A 12,127-nucleotide genomic window follows, 5' to 3' on the forward strand; every position below is an offset into this window, starting at 1 on the left:
TGGTCTGCCATAAATCCATGTAATGTTGCATTTACTGACCACACTGAGCATTTGAAAGGTGGGTGCGGTGGGCTACAAGTCCAATTAAGTACTGCCCATCTGCAAAGGAATGCCAAACCAATAAAAAAAACCTCAAGGTTCAGTACCTGCCACCTCTACAATGTCTCCTGGAACTATATCTTTGGCTCTGATACGCTGCACTCCACTTCTGTCTCCACGAATCACCTTCCCCATCTCCGGCTCATACTCCTTCAAGGCTTCAATGGCACTCTCGGCATTTCTCTCCTGCAATGAGAAACATAGAATTATGCAATACAATGAAAATATAATTTGCACTATAAACGCATCCAGCAATAAATATGTTACTGGCTGCACGATTATAGAATGTGAGACAATGAAAAAACTGTATTTTGCTTTATGTACTTGCTGATGACTTCAACAGTAAATAATATTCTGCAGCCTTGTACAATGGACATAAGGGGCATACATGTAGCTGATAACATGTCAAGACTGGAAACACAGGTAATATCAAGAGGACTTGAAATACTTCAAAGTCAAAAAGAGAATCCAAAGAATGGCATGTAGGTCTTTTCTTTATTTTTTTTGCTCCACCAGTTTTTCTTATTTTAACCAAAAAAGTGGATTTTCAGCCATAGCAACTATACAGCTTAACACGTTTAACAGGTTTTCTTTATGGAATGGGATTTACTTGAAAAAGCAACGATACACTATGGAATGTGTATGCTGTGAAAGTTGTCTATACCTAGTAAATTATACACAATATAGACAGCATTAATATGAGTGTCTCCCAGTGCCTCTCCACACGTATATGAATGTGCACTCAGGAGATGCTATGCATAGAAAGAAATGAAGCAGAAAGTAGGAAGTCAATTCCCTTTTGTTCATGATCGGCTTTTATTAGGAAGGGTCTATCGTGAAATCCTGGTGTGTATCCTGCACTCGAAGACTGAAGATCTGAGCATCCTGTTCAGTAAGCCCTGGATTGTAACAACCAGGCTAAGGATCAATACAAGGCTTAACTCAATCACGTTTTGCTTTAACTTTTGAAAGGTTGTTGAACCCACCAGTACCTTGTGGCTTTAAAGATGATAAAACTTAATTAGCCTTTTTATGCAGTCCCTTCTACATTCAGATGCCCTAGACATAGACCATAGTTAAAACTGGCTTGGGATTAACGGCCCATACTGGATGTACCCCAAAGACTTTTTACAGGATACAGGAAATTCACACAAAGACTTTATTTATAAGCAGGGTTTGTTCTTTAACAGCTATTTTTACCTTGACGTCCAATTCAATATTAACCTAATTACTGCCAGCTAAGCAATCGACACTTTCCCTTTTGCAGCTTTGTAAGTTACTTGGCGTGTCATGTAATACTTTTTCCAGTTATGGTATTCTGTAACGGAACTGGCTTGCTTTCCAGTTCCCAGCATCCTATGTAATTGCAATGTGCCAAGAGGAAATGCCCAATAAATTCAGTTAGGAATATCCTTATGGCAATATTCCCTGAGCCACCCACAAAGTTTAAAACCTGGAGGGGATGGCAGTTTAAATAACAAACACTTTAGTACAGTATTCAGAGCTCTGTTTACTCAATGATCTATATATTTTAAAGGTGATGTATGTAATGTTTTAATATACATATACACACAAACACACTCTATATTAATATCTCAACACATCTCTAGTTAGAAACAGTGCAAAATGATTTTATAAGGTTTGTTATCACTATTGATGCATTTGAATGATGTTGGTTACATGTATACCCATGTTAACAAGGAAGATACAAATTACATAAGTTCATGCAGAGCCAGCCCTAGGTTTCTTGGTGCAGAAAGTACTCTGGTAACAGAATTTGTCCCTTTAGCTTAAACTTCATCAACTGAAAAGAAACGTTACATCGGTTACCCTAGTCAATCAAGCCTATGTCGCCCTTTTGATATGAACAGTACCATATCTTACATTAACTCCTGAGCTTCATTAACACAAATATTTTATCATTCCAATGCGTTCCTGTTGGAAGACACGGGCTACTGCAGTACTACAGGGGTTCTGTGGTTATGGAAGGTGTATACAAAAATGCTGCTGCATATAATTCTATGCTAACTGGTAGTGATCATTATTTTCATAAACAGACATGTAATCACGATACTTGGTCAGCTTAGTTTGGAGCCCAAACTGGCTGTGACAGGTGTAGCATTGATGGGAATGGGTTTAAGAGCAAAACTACTGACAAGTAAACTACGAATCCAATATTCTCTGTAGAAAGCGACTGCTGTGGGCGTTTACCTGAGAGTTCCCAGGTATAGTGATGAGGTATTAGTAGCAGAATAAGCACTTTTTAGTTATTTAGTTATTCAATTTCACCCTGAAGCTATGTTTTGGACTTTGCCATGCTACCCAATAAGCACTGCGGACTGCATGGACTTTGTATATGCTTGTTGGTAATAATGTGCTTGTTGGTATGACATGTAATATACCATCATAATGTAGTATGGAAGCCACTCACCTGCCATACTCCCACAAATGCATTGATAAAAAGGATCAAAATAATAACTATTGGCTCCACAAAGGCAGTAGTAGTCTCTTCGCCCTCTTCAAGCCAGGCCAGGATCTTAAACACAGAGCACAGTATAACTCAGTTACACATACTAATTAAATTACTCAATTCTAAACAGGCTTGTGATACGCAGCATTTTGTCTCTGTATCAAGCACACTTGCATATTTATGACAATAAGGACCATTAATGTTGCGTATCACATATAGTTTGTATTTAAGATGAATGTTCTGGTCAAAACCCTTATATCATGTGTCAACAAAGGAGGTATTGACCCAGCATGTAACCTGCACCAACACTGGGTCTCAAGTCAGTATGCCTGTACGCATCTGTAAATAAAGCATCGTTTATGAACTGAACCATGGTATCTACTGCAAAACTCCTACACTTTAAATCTGTTTTATCTGCCAAAGAAGAGCTCATATTTCTTACTCCCATGTTGATCTTTAGGGAGGTTACCATGCCTACACCTAGATGTGCACACAAGGAGTCTCACCTAACATATGGTAAATGGCAAGGGCAGGTGGAACTCAGGGCCACAACTTTACAGCTCCTCTCTGACCTTATTAGCGGGTTGTACATGTTTTGATGTGCAAGGTCTCATTTAATCTGTCTTTACAATACCTGTAAATGGAACATTTCAATAGTGGCTTTTGGAAATGACATGTCAGGCAGATATTATAAAATGAAAAACATTAGGAGTAACATGGGTTTTCTAATCAAACAGACAATGCACAAAATCAATTAATCTGGCTTTAAAACAAATTATTGCTTCATCTGTTAGTAAACAGACACATCAAAAGTAGTCACCACATGTATAGCCCTCTAACAAATCTCCATGATGTCAAAACTGGAGGAAGCACAAAGCTCTTAAACCCCAGATCCAAAGGTTTACAATGATTTTAAAATTGCAAGGCTTATTCATCTTCACTCGAGTACAAAACTTTTTTGAACAAGCCCAAACTATCCACATGTGCTACTTTTAAACTTTTTCACACTGACGTGTAGCAGCCGTATATCCCACACATGTATGCCCACAATCCACCCTGTATAAGCTATGGGTGCCTATGCTTAACTGTCATATTTCTGGTTTCCTCACTGGGTAACTCCAATCATAAGATAGGTATATTTTTTATATATAGGTTTACTAGTAATTTCCCCAAAAACAATGTGTATGAAACACCTGTTATGTATCTATAGATGGTAGACCTACTTTAAAACCGGTTCTAGCAACTCACAACTGAAAACTACACAATAAAAACATAACACTCTTCACATTCTGCAAATAGAGTCTGTTTTTTTATGTTTTAAGGGTCTGACATAATATGACTCATCCACAGGTCAGAAACAATCATGTGTTAAGATAAACCATAATCTTTAAAAAAATATTTTAACAGAATTCTGTAATCTTCTTGTCGTAATGTTTCAGGCCACACATAATTTAAAAAAAAATATATATATATATATATATATATATATATATATATATATATTTGGTCATTTTCAGTACCATAAGCACCCCAAAACATATCAATTTAAGTTTTCAGAGATGTCCTAAGCTAACCAATCCTGGTGATTTTCACATGAATATGTACAGATCTGACTCACATGCTTTTAACAGCAGGAACCTAAATCAGGCACCCACGCAAAATGTTAGAGAGCTAATCTTCAGCAACTATATTTGCAAGTGAAATAGAAGAATTTTATTTTAATTAATTACTTACTATTCCTCCTACTAGATGTTTTTTTGAGTGCCATATCACACTAATGGCATTGGCAAGAGATAGCAATTTATCGTTCTGTAACTTTACAAAGAGCTGCAAGATTTATCTTGCATTGCAAGCTTACAGGAAATTATCTCCCTAAAAACTAAAATTAAAAAAGGGACCCAGAATCATACCTGGTATCCAGGATTGGCTCTCTGGGGCTACCTATTTGTAAGGGAGTGGCTTTATAAGGGGCAATGGCAAGCCACTATGCATTATAAAGGGCTAACTCTGGCAAATTAATCTGCAAGAAGGGCTGATCTTGTCCTGCATAATGCATAGATCAGTCAATGAGGCATCTTTCAAGAAATCACACTGATTTACATATGCTTTATGTGCTTATTTAGTGAACCCAGAATGGTGAAGTAAAATGGGTGGGAAGTGCATAAGACCACCACAGAGTTTTAACTGCCCATTGATGGCACAATTATGACTTCAAAGAAATATGACCAAATGCTGATGATGAAGAATATTTTTATATGGTTACCTATAGCTTAGTAAATACAGATTTTTAGATGAGATAATATGTCATTACCAGAATTGTAAAATGGATTGTCTACGGTAACTTAATTTAACACTGCACTAATGTAAGACCATAAGCTGTGATTGTACATCCAAAGGGAATATTTTGTACAGCCTTCCTAAACATGGGTTTTCTATTTTAGCCAATAGATCAAATGACTTCTAGAGAAAACTAAATAACATGGTTTCACAGACATCCCTCATACAAATCATTTTTTACATCTGCTGGTAATCTATGAACAAAATGTAAAAAATATGATAATAATTAGATTTGGCACTGCAGTATAATGATGGCACATGGGTTACCAGCGTTCCAGCATGGTCACATATTCCCCTATGAATTATCTCTCAGAACATAGTAATCTTGTCTAGTTGGGTGAGCATGCCAGTTAAAAAGTCAACAAAGGTGAAGTATCTCCTAAATCCATAATTCCAATATGTCAGATTGTCTTGATCCACATGAAGTACACAAAAAGTACTTCTCTAATGTAAACAAAATACTTTAAAAAATGTTCACATTTGTCAAAAAGAACTTCGAAACGAGGCACAAACACCATTTTGTATGCGCAATATTAAAGTCTGTGCTGCCATATGATGAGGGTAACATGTCAATCAGATGATGAACAGTTCCTGGCCTGATTCCCATTTGCATTTGCAGGGGCACAACTGAGAGACATCAAACCACCACTCAGTAGGTTGGTGACGATAATCCCAAATGTAGTGTTTTTTATATTAGTATTTAATTGAAGTCTCTAGGAGCTCTGTGCACATTTGCATGGCATTTTTATTAGGAGGAACGTAAGAGGCCACTCTGACCTTTTTTTCTGAAAGCCTTCTCTGGGTTTATTGCAATAAAAATAAGCCTGTAAAAAAATGAGCTCATGAATAGATAAATATAAAATACATAATGTTTATTGGTTAATTAGATACATAAAACAGGCATGAGTTCTGGCATGCAGTTTTGTCTCTTCATAATTTTAATTACCAGAATTAATATGGCCTGTTGGCTCTGTTCAGTACAGGGTGCTTTGTGTTAGTCATCTTTTACGATTTCATTTGAAATTCATTTCCTCAACTTTTGTTGTGTTCCGAGAACTTTCGTAAAATTGTAGGACTTCTAACAATCCACATTTTAGAGGATGAATAGTGACCCTTCTGTAATCAAAAGTCACTTACCATAGTGTAGGTGGAGAAAGGGCCTGAATTAAACTCTTATCGGATACATGATGCAATGTGTAGCAATTATGATGTAATCACGTACTTGTTACAAGGATGCACTCAGACTAGCATGTTTTGGGATTTTTTTTTTTACATTTTATTCCTTGTCAGATATAATTAGTAACTTTTGCTTGACATTTCCTGATTACTAATACAATTTTTAGAAAATATTACTCTAAACGAAAATTTGCCATGAACGTTCATCTGCAGGTAGGAGATCTGGTTAAATTAAAGGTTTGTGGTATATATTGCTCATTGTAGACTGACAGCAGGGTATCAGCATTCTATATTATTGGTTGTTTAATGAAGGCAAATCATGTGTATACATAGTACATACCAATACCAAGAAGCTAAATTAAGAAGGAACAGTTACTGTATATTCCAGGTTACCCCAAATCTTAATTCTTACAGATACCTTAACATATGAATCATGTCTTTACTGGAAGGGTGGTTGATAAGCAACATAATTATTTACTCATTTTATAATGAGAAGCAATAGTAAAAATAATTATAATAAAATATATATCTATAATGCGCCAGGAATTTACACAGCACTTCTCAATTCTTCATCCATTCTGTATATCTCACTAAAATATTTCTTCTACGAACTCTTTTTCAAAGCATGCTACCAAAACACCCACACATTCTAACACTTTCTAAGCATTGATTTGGTTTTAGTTGCTGCAACGAGACAATATCTATAAGGAATTACGTGTATACCATCACTTTGCACATTTTCAGTTTATTCTGAGAGGTTAGTCTACTTTTTGTTTTCTTACATGTCTTGCATATGCTGCTACTTTATACATGTAGCAACACAGGGATGGAACTGCATGAGCCAGAGATGTGGACTTATATGCAGTTGTTTTGATCTCATGAGTACAGTCTCACATCCTCCCTAACGAGCTGTTTTTGTGGGACATTACCTGATTTCCGGACACTTTCCCCTTATCCCCCTTAGCTGCCCCAGTGTTCTGATTTTAGGTTTAATGGCCCATCCTGCCTCAGGTCATGCTCTCCTCACCACTACAACAACACAGGTGTCCGTATCTAAGTACCTGAAATGTCTGGGGGTAAGGTCTAGTCAGCCACATACAGATTCAACATTAAAAATATTTAGCAACTTGGTAGCCTATGTATGTTGTGTGAAAAAAAGTAATTGTTATGTTTGTGCATTTTTCTGTCACTTACAAATGAAACAAATGCAGCCAGGAGAAGTATCCGCACTAAAAGGTCTTCAAACTGTTCCACTACAAGTTCCCACAGAGATTTCCCTGTAGTACAAGAGGTAATGTTAAAATACACACAGATTAAAGGCATTTCACTGAAATACTGTAAATATACAAAATGCATTAATATGAGGGATCCAAGCACATCCCTGGTCCTATCTGGTATCTGTTAGTTGTAAACTCAAACACCAGGTCTTGTAGCAATCTGACAATGTCCAGAAAATCATCTTTACTTGGGTAGCAGTGCAAGCCAGTGCTTCCAAAGTGACATTTGTGTCCCTTTTACATAGCTACATACAGTCACTTTAATTGTACTGCATGTTGAACAGGGACTTATTCCGGAATAATATAAATAAAATCTTAATTTATATACCTCTCACGTTCGAATGTATAAACATTGTCCTGAACGTTAACAATGGTAGACTGTTTTTTCGTGTGATAATTCAGATCTACAGCATCTCTTTGATGTAATGTGTGACTCGTGGCCTTATCTACATAGGAACCAACATTATGTTTCTACCAATCGAACCATTCCATTGAATGCTAAGGTAATAAGGGTGTCACCATCTTGGATTTCCCGGCTATACATATGTGGAACATTCAAGTTAATTAGTTGAGTCAAACATACCTTCTTCTGCAGGTAACTCTGTTGATGGATCCATTTCAGAACAATACAGCCATGAAAAATAAGAAGGGGGGGGCACATTTATTAGTTTATTCAATACTATAAAACAAAATGCTACTTTGACGTGTTCCTGACTTCTTAAACGCTACAAGAAACCTTGTTATACACACAGAGATACTGTACGAACATATGCAATAACATTAAATAGTTAGTGCCATAGCCCTAGGACCAGGGTCTGTCCGACATGATGCAAAGGGGCAATTGTTTTTAATGAAGTATAAAACCTCAATTAACGTAAACGATTTGCTAAGTGACCGAACTCTGGTCAGACAGAAATATTCTTATTGTAATGGACCCTCAGACCCCATCAACGGTTCTGACTGCAACAGTAATTTCCATGAATAACCTATAATGGTACACAGGAATTGTGCTTATCTTACAAGATCAGTTTTTAGAACATGATCTACTCAAATTCAATACGATTCAACATGATCTGCTTTCGCATTCAGTAACAATAATGTTCTTTATCAAGGTAGTATTCAAAAAATAAATCGGTTTGTGGGGATATGTAGAATGCATGGTCATCGTAAATGACTTTAGAGCAAAAGCACAAGTTGCTTTTTATTATTATTATTATTATTATATATTTTACATAGCGCCATCAAATTCCGTATCGCTGTACAATTGGTAGACAGGACATAAGTAGTATGTAACATAATTAATTGACTTACAGGGACAACAGGTGAGGAAGGCCCTGCTCAAATAAGCTTACAGTCTAGAGGGATTTAGGGTGTATTACACAATAGGTAAAAGTGCCGTTGTTAAGGATGGACCAGCCACACTAGTGTAAGTATTGCATTAGAGGGACTAGGGGAGGTAAGCTAAGGGAATATGGGGGTGTTAATGTGCAATATCATGAGCATCCTTGAAAGTGGGTCTTGAGGGATTTTTTAAAGGACCGAAGGCAGGGGGAGAGACGGATAGGCCGGGGAGGGCATTCCTGAGGATAGAGGCAGCCCTGGAGAAATCTTGTAAGCCTGCATGAGAGCTAGAAATCAGAAGAGAGGATAGAAGGAGATCGTTGGATGAGCGGAGAGTATATTCAGAGATGAGTGAGGAGATGTAGGGAGGGGAACCGCTGTGAATGGCTTTGAAAGTAAGAGTGAGGAATTTGAAATGAATCCTGAAGCACACAGGCAGCCAGTGAAGAGACTGACAGAGGGGAGAGACGTTAGTAAAGTGATGGGAGAGGAAGATGAGTCTGGCAGCAGAATTCATGGTAGATTGTAGATGGGCGAGACGGTTAAGAGGGAGACCGGCTAAGACAGAGTTACAGTAATCAAGACGGGAGATAATCAGGGCATGGACAAGAGCTTTAGTGGCATGCTGTGTTAGGAAGGGACAGATGCGGGCAATGTTTTTAAGATGGAGACAACAGTTTTTAGAGACAGGCTGAATGTGGGGGGGTGAACGAAAGGTTGGCATCAAGGGTGACACCAAGACAGTGTGCATGAGTAGACGGGGAGATGATGGCACCATTAACAATGGGCATTGGAGGGAGGGAAGATGAGAAGTGCTGTTTTGGAGAGGTTAAGTTTCAAGAAACATGCAGATATCCAGGTAGAGACAGATGCAAGGCAGTTAGATACACGATCTAAGACAGAGGAAGAGAGATCAGGGGAGGATAGATAGATCTGGGTGTGATCAGCATACAGGTGGTATTGAAAGCCAAAGGCTGAGATCAGTTTGCCAAGTGATGAAGTGTAAAGAGAGAACAGAAGGGGTCCTAGAACAGAGCCTTGGGGTACCCCAACTGGGAGAGGGAGGGGAAGTGTTACTGTAGACGTAGATGCTGAAGGTACAATCAGAGAGGTAGGAAGTGAGCCATGAGAGAGCAGTGTCACAGAGGCCGAGATCATGAAGCATTTGAAGGAGAAGAGGGTGGTCCACAGTGTCAAAAGCAGCAGAAAGGTCCAGTAGTATTAGCATGGAGTAGTGGCCCCTTTGATTTAGCAGTGAGTAAGTCATTAGTAACTTTAGTAAGGGTGGGGTCAGTAGAGTGTCAAGGGTGAAAACCAGATTGAAGAGGGTCAAGCAGGGAGTTGGAATCCAGAAACTTAAATAATTGGGTATAAACAATTATTTCAAGAAGCTTGGAGGTGAAAGGAAGTAGAGAGATGGGAGGGTAATTGGAGGGATCAGTCGGGTCAGGATTTTTCAAGATAGGAGTAATGGTAGCATGCTTGAAGGAGGATGGGACAGATCCAGAAGTGAGGGAGAGGTTGAAGATATGAGCAAGGGTAGATGAAAGAGACTGGGTGAGATGGGAAGGGATGGGGTCAAGGGGGCATGTGGTTGGACAAGAGGAAAGAAGAAGAGCATACACATCCTCTTCAGTGATGGTAGAGAAATAAGTTAATGTAGTGGAGGGAGAAGAGGTCAGTGCATAGTCAGAGGAAGGGTGAGGGCAGGGTGGTGACTGTGCAGATATGTCATCTCTGATAGTTTGAATGTTATTATTGAAGCATGTGGCAAAGTCAGATGCAGTAGCGGAAGGGGCAGTAGCGGAAGGGGTAGTAGGGATCGGTCAAAGCAGGGAATTGAAAGTATTAAAGAGTCGTTTAGGGTTGTGAGACACGGAGAAGATGACGGAGGTAAAGTAGGTTTCTTTAGCAAGGTTGAGAGAAATATAATTTGCCTTAAGGGTTTCAAGGGACAATACTTGGAACCAAAAGAAAGTAGGAACAGTGTCTCAAGGTCTCGAGGAGGAAACTCTTCTGTAAAAATGTGGACATCTGGCCACCCTACTCAGAACTGTACTAACTTGAAAAACAGAACTTGTTAAAAACAAGAAAATTCACTGTCCATTACTTACAGCAGTGACAGCAAGTATTTTGGAGATAAGAAACCATTTACACAAACATCCAAGCTACTAATTTAGTGAGGTGTTCAGGTCAAAAATTGGAGCATTCTGTGTGTGAGAGGTAGAGACAGCCATGAAACAGGTGCTTTTTACAAACAATATTACTGAGGCCATTATTTCTTTAAAAATGTCAATAAACTCATTTTGTGTTGCCATTACATGGTGTATACTAATTTTAATACTCAAGCATAACATCAATTAATTAACTAATGTACAAAGCAATGACAACTGTAGACTTATTCTAATTCTTATAACAGAAATACCCGTGAGGGTACTAGTCTTTCCCGCATTAGTAAAAGCACTACACAAAACAACGAGGTAACATGATTACCTTTATTGGTCCTTTTTTCTAATTTTGATATCCTTCTGAGCACCATGTACAGTACTAGTGTACTATCTTGTGGGAAGTATAAACTTAAACTCACAGAAGGAAATCAATTACTTAATAAGATTTATACATCCATACATAATGCAGGGAAAGTCAGATAAACATTAAAATGAAATGTATTACTATGCAATTTATAATCAACATAAGAGAATCATTTAATTGGAAGAACTCTAAAAAACATATTACGATACTCAGCAATAATTTATGGGCCAGCTAAGCAGTCACTAAGATCTTTGGCAGATTAGCAATGAGGCACATTAGGCATGACAGGAGCTGCACTGTGTGGGCTACTATAGGTAGACGGCTGCATTACGTGCCCCTGCAGGATAAGGGCAGAATATCTCACTAAATGGAAGCAGGAGAGGGGACGTGTGCTTGAAAGATAAAGGATTTGTTTTAGTGGTGCAGGCCTAGAAACCCAAAAGGATCTTAATCTGGTTGTGAGTAGATCTGTCAGTTTTTTTGTGGTTTGGGGCAAAGTGGGCACTCAAACGTCCACTTATATCAATTTTTTCTCTGCTAGTTATGATATTCAATCCTGTAAAATGGGAAATCAATAAGGAATAGGTGGCCAGCTGCATGCCAGGAAATGTAGGTGCAAATCATCTATCCCAAATATCTTTAAACATATGGTTTCCACAATGTAAACCTTACTTTTTATATTCTGACCAATATCTAATTTAGTTTACAAATCATTAAAAAATGTTTTCCTTCTTGTCTTTCTTTCATTCTGTATGTGAATTATAAGAACTCATCATGCATCCATTGCTTGCGTAATTCCTATATCTGCCTGCCATTAGAAATAAAACAGAACGGTCCCTAAATGGGCATTTGTGGTGTTCACAATTCACATATTACTCTTACAATTCATTTTACA

At 38.0% G+C, this 12,127-nt stretch overlaps 1 protein-coding gene across 1 annotated transcript in view; it reads right to left on the reverse strand.

Annotated features, from left to right (window-relative positions):
* The window catches only part of LOC149300898 (sarcoplasmic/endoplasmic reticulum calcium ATPase 3-like), an 83,537-nt gene that overhangs the window by 40,029 nt on the left and 31,381 nt on the right, over positions 1-12,127 (reverse strand). The window contains exons 2-5 of the mRNA XM_089484437.1: positions 7,943-7,960; positions 7,277-7,359; positions 2,531-2,635; positions 147-285 (exon numbers count right to left, since the gene is read on the reverse strand). Coding sequence (XP_089340563.1) covers positions 147-285; positions 2,531-2,635; positions 7,277-7,359; positions 7,943-7,960 — 345 coding nt within the window. The remainder of the gene's footprint in view (positions 1-146; positions 286-2,530; positions 2,636-7,276; positions 7,360-7,942; positions 7,961-12,127) is intronic.

The sequence above is a fragment of the Sceloporus occidentalis genome, unplaced genomic scaffold (assembly GCF_023333645.1).
Source record: "Sceloporus occidentalis isolate IW3139 unplaced genomic scaffold, rSceOcc1.0.p SCAF_22, whole genome shotgun sequence".
Taxonomy (NCBI): Eukaryota; Metazoa; Chordata; class Lepidosauria; order Squamata; family Phrynosomatidae; genus Sceloporus; species Sceloporus occidentalis.